The 3,754-nt window shown below is 38.0% G+C and overlaps 2 protein-coding genes across 2 annotated transcripts; both read right to left on the bottom strand.

The window, feature by feature from the left end:
• Positions 1–1,136, bottom strand: LOC131063996 (protein EXORDIUM-like 2). The gene has a single exon (XM_057998002.2). It carries the CDS (start codon positions 1,086–1,088, stop codon positions 681–683), a length of 408 nt encoding a protein of 135 aa, XP_057853985.2. The 5' UTR covers positions 1,089–1,136; the 3' UTR covers positions 1–680.
• Positions 84–583, bottom strand: LOC131860156 (protein PHOSPHATE-INDUCED 1-like). Its single transcript, XM_059214531.1, has 2 exons — positions 576–583; positions 84–519 (listed from the first exon to the last, which is right to left on the bottom strand). The coding sequence occupies exons 1-2, from the start codon at positions 581–583 to the stop codon at positions 84–86; spliced, it is 444 nt and encodes a 147-aa protein (XP_059070514.1).
• Positions 1,137–3,754: the final 2,618 nt, after the last annotated feature.

A 3,754-nucleotide genomic window follows, 5' to 3' on the forward strand; every position in this document is an offset into this window, starting at 1 on the left:
TATGAAAAATTGTTTATTGATTTTAAATAATACAAGAATAAAAGAATCATATACAACAATTTTCGAATAATGTTATGGGTGATTTAGACCAAGGTCTTGCAGGATCGTGAGGTGATTGCCGGTAGAAGGAACGGGCGGCCGTTCACGCCGTGAGCGTTGTAACTGACACCTGTCGTCTCGTCCACAAACAGTTTCCCGGCGTAACCGGGATAAGCCCCACTTCCATACATGCCCGGACAAGCTGATACCGCCTCCAATGGAGCAGCGGCGTCTCCCTGGAAGTATTCCGACTTGAATGGATTAGTCACTGCTCCCGCAATCGTCACCGCAATGTTGATGGTCATACCGTCAATGCCCACATCGCCATTGGGGGGCAGCAGAGGAGGGCTCTGCGGGCCATAAACGGGCTGATGAAATGGCCATGCGCACTGCCCCGGGCACTGCGTTGCTGAGTTCCCCACCCAAGCGTAAGCGTATTCAATGTCTGCTTTGTCGCTTCCATGGAATCCACAAGAGCTACTGCAGAAGTTCTCCACCAAAACATAATCAGATGTGAGCACCAAATACAACTCCACCTCGCCATTGTTTTTCTTCTTCTCAGGCGGCGGCAGGGCTCTGGACTGGATAGCATTCTTCACCAGGACCGCAATGTCACTTCTTTTGAAGGACTTTCCGAGAGATTAAGCTTCGTCCAGCTTCTGCTTCCCCAGCCTTCGGGTTAAAGGCTGAGCTTGGTTTAATTGGGAAGGGGCAGAGCCTCTGTAGGCCTCTGTTGTCTTCCACCAGCTCAAGACAGAGGGAGAACCCTGCTTGACGCTTTCCATTCCCAATGACTGCACAAAATCGGCCACAATGGCACGCTGCGCGGAAGTGAAATTGCCGTACCAGATGAGATGAAGATTGAGAGTGGGTGTTGTGGTAAGCAGAGGGCCATTGTGGTATTTGAGGACAAGAGGCTCTTCATCGACCAGAGCAGACAACTTTCTCCAGTGAAAAAGGGGCCTAGCAGCGGCATCCACTGTGGACAATGCCACCATACATATTAACAGCAAGTGAATGAAAACCTTTTCAGAATCTAGAACAGCCATTTCGGTGAGGCGTGGTGCAGTCGGAACACAGATTTGAAAGATTTGATATGTAATGAAGTGAGAAAGTGTAGTTAAAGGGTTTAAATAGGCAGAGACGGCTAAGTGACAGCTGGATGAAAGAGATTGAGAACAGGGCTTACACCGCTGGCAGTCACAGGTGAGAATAACAAATGAGCAATTTTGCACTGAGGTTTCCCCAAAAGACAGCTTCTATCGTTGAAGTGGTGGGCTTCCCCAAAAGACAGCTTTTTTGTACCTGGATACTACGCATTGCGCGTGATCGAAATAGGTAAATATCTCATCCTCAGCGTCTTCATCAGTAGGTAGTAAAAGATAGAGAATGAATGTAACAGCTGTGCAAAGAGGCAGTTTTGTGAGCTTCGGTCTTAAAGGAGAAATGTTACAACAAATTCAAATCAGGGGGACGCCGCACGTTTGAGAGACGGCACTTCTTACGCCGCAAGAAAGCAGATATGGGGAGGGTGTGGAAATTAAGAACAGATGCGCTGTGACATGTTTTCATATTCATTTGAAACTACTTTTTTTTGTTGTAAATTTATTAACACATCTTGAACTCGGTGATAGGTTTTTTTATTTAATTAATTAAAATAGTAATTGATTATTTTATTATTAAAAAATTTATAATTAAATATGTTCAAGTTAGAATAAAATATTAGGAAGTTTAAATACTTCACATCATCAAATTGTAATAAGTGTTAAATGAACTATTCATATTCATATATGAGTTAGATTCTAATACTCTTATTTCTTCTGGATTCTAATACTCATATATGAGTTAGATTCTTTCGAACTATTACTAAAATTTGAGTCAATGAGTTTGACTTATAAACTACACAATTGAATCTTAATAAAATATCACAAATATTTGAATTTTTGATACGTCGCATGGCACTACAAATTATAGTTTTATTTTATGCCAAGAAACTTTAATTACAAGATTGAGCACAAACATTGAGATAGAGCTCAGCATTAGTTTTCCACATATCAACCAAAGAATCAGTTGTCTAAAGTCTAGTTTGTATTTGTAAATGGTCTAATATGAGGATTTTTAGTTGTAGAAATAATTTTAAGATTTGAGAGAGGAAAGATGTTTTTCACTTTCTTATCCCCACTTATTTTTTTATTTTAATGTAAATGCATTGTCATATTAAAACTTGGTTTATTGTGTTCCAAGTATATAACTTGGTTTTACTTAGTTGTATTTATGTGAACTTGAGTCTATAACAAAAAGTATGTGGTTAGAGGTTTAAGGTTGGCTTGTTGGGGTTTGGGTTTGGCTATCATTGTATTGAGTTCTCTTCGGAGGAGTGCATATGTGAAGTATGGCATCGATGTGTGTTACAATTTCGACGCATGGAGGATGCATTGGAGAGACTTGATGTTCTAGAGGTGTGTATGGAGGCTTTGTAAGTGTATTGTAATGTTTCATTGACGAATTTAATACATTGAGCATTGATGCTTTTGGAGGCTAGATTTTTCCTTTATGAGGGTTTTTTTAGGTTATATCTTGTGTTATCTTGTAATTCTTTGGTCTTTACATATGGTAAATTATATATACTTTTCTCTCAAAGGTTTATATAAGAAATGAATTGATCATTATGGTTGATTTTCCTAACTTTTGGTATCAAATTCATGTTTGTGGTTGTGGGGTTTCAAAGATCCCTCTTGTGGCAATAACCCTTGGATGAGTAGATTTGATGCAAAGTTGAAGCCTTGAAAAAGCAAGAGAGATTGCAAACATTTCATTTCAAGGTATGGACATGTGTTTGCAAATTATTATTTTGTAAAAATAGGATTTTGGAGATGCATGTTGTGATTTTTTTTTCGTATATCTAAGGTTTGAATATGAATTTTCAAAACAAAATGAGTGTTTATTATGAGGGTTTTGGAGGGGAAGCTTCACAAATGTCCCTTGGGCCAAAACATACCTCATCATTGGCTCTCGGATACCCAAGAAAAAAAGATTGGCATAAAATTTGACTTATTTCGATTACTAAAAGAATGCAAAAAAAATATTTCCAACCTTAGTCATACAGTCGTTTTGTATAGGTCAACCAAGAGGCAACGCCATCAAAAAATAAAAAATTGATTAACCATATTTGCAAAAAAAATAAAATTAAATATATAAATATGCTTAAGGGTTTCTTTAAACCCACCACTTGTCATGTCATCACTGATTGCTTAAGAAGGTACAATGGTCATTTGTGCCTTCTCTTAGATGTCAAATAACTATTAAACTCACCTTATAAATTTGGGTTGGGTCAAGACTATTTGGAATTTAATTTTTTTTAAATAAAAAATTAATTTGAATCCAAATGTTTTCTCGAGTCTGTTAATGTATTTTGCTTGCCACGAACCCACCATCATCGTGTTGCCAGTGGCACCATTGACCAACCACCTAAGGGCCACTCGCTAGCCATTTACTAACCAAATTGGGGAGTTTTCTTCAAACGTGCATAACTTTTTGTCTAGGTTCACATTTCAACTTCTGATAGTCGTCATAAAGCTCTCTCTGAGCACTACACATTGGTATATGTTTGGTTGCCATATTTTGTTGTTTTGGTTAGTTTTTGGTACTTGAAAGCCAAGTGTTCTTTAGTATATGATTTCTCTCATAAATTTTGCATACAAAATTAATTTTTTAA

This window comes from Cryptomeria japonica, chromosome 11, assembly GCF_030272615.1.
Source record: "Cryptomeria japonica chromosome 11, Sugi_1.0, whole genome shotgun sequence".
NCBI classification, from domain to species: Eukaryota; Viridiplantae; Streptophyta; class Pinopsida; order Cupressales; family Cupressaceae; genus Cryptomeria; species Cryptomeria japonica.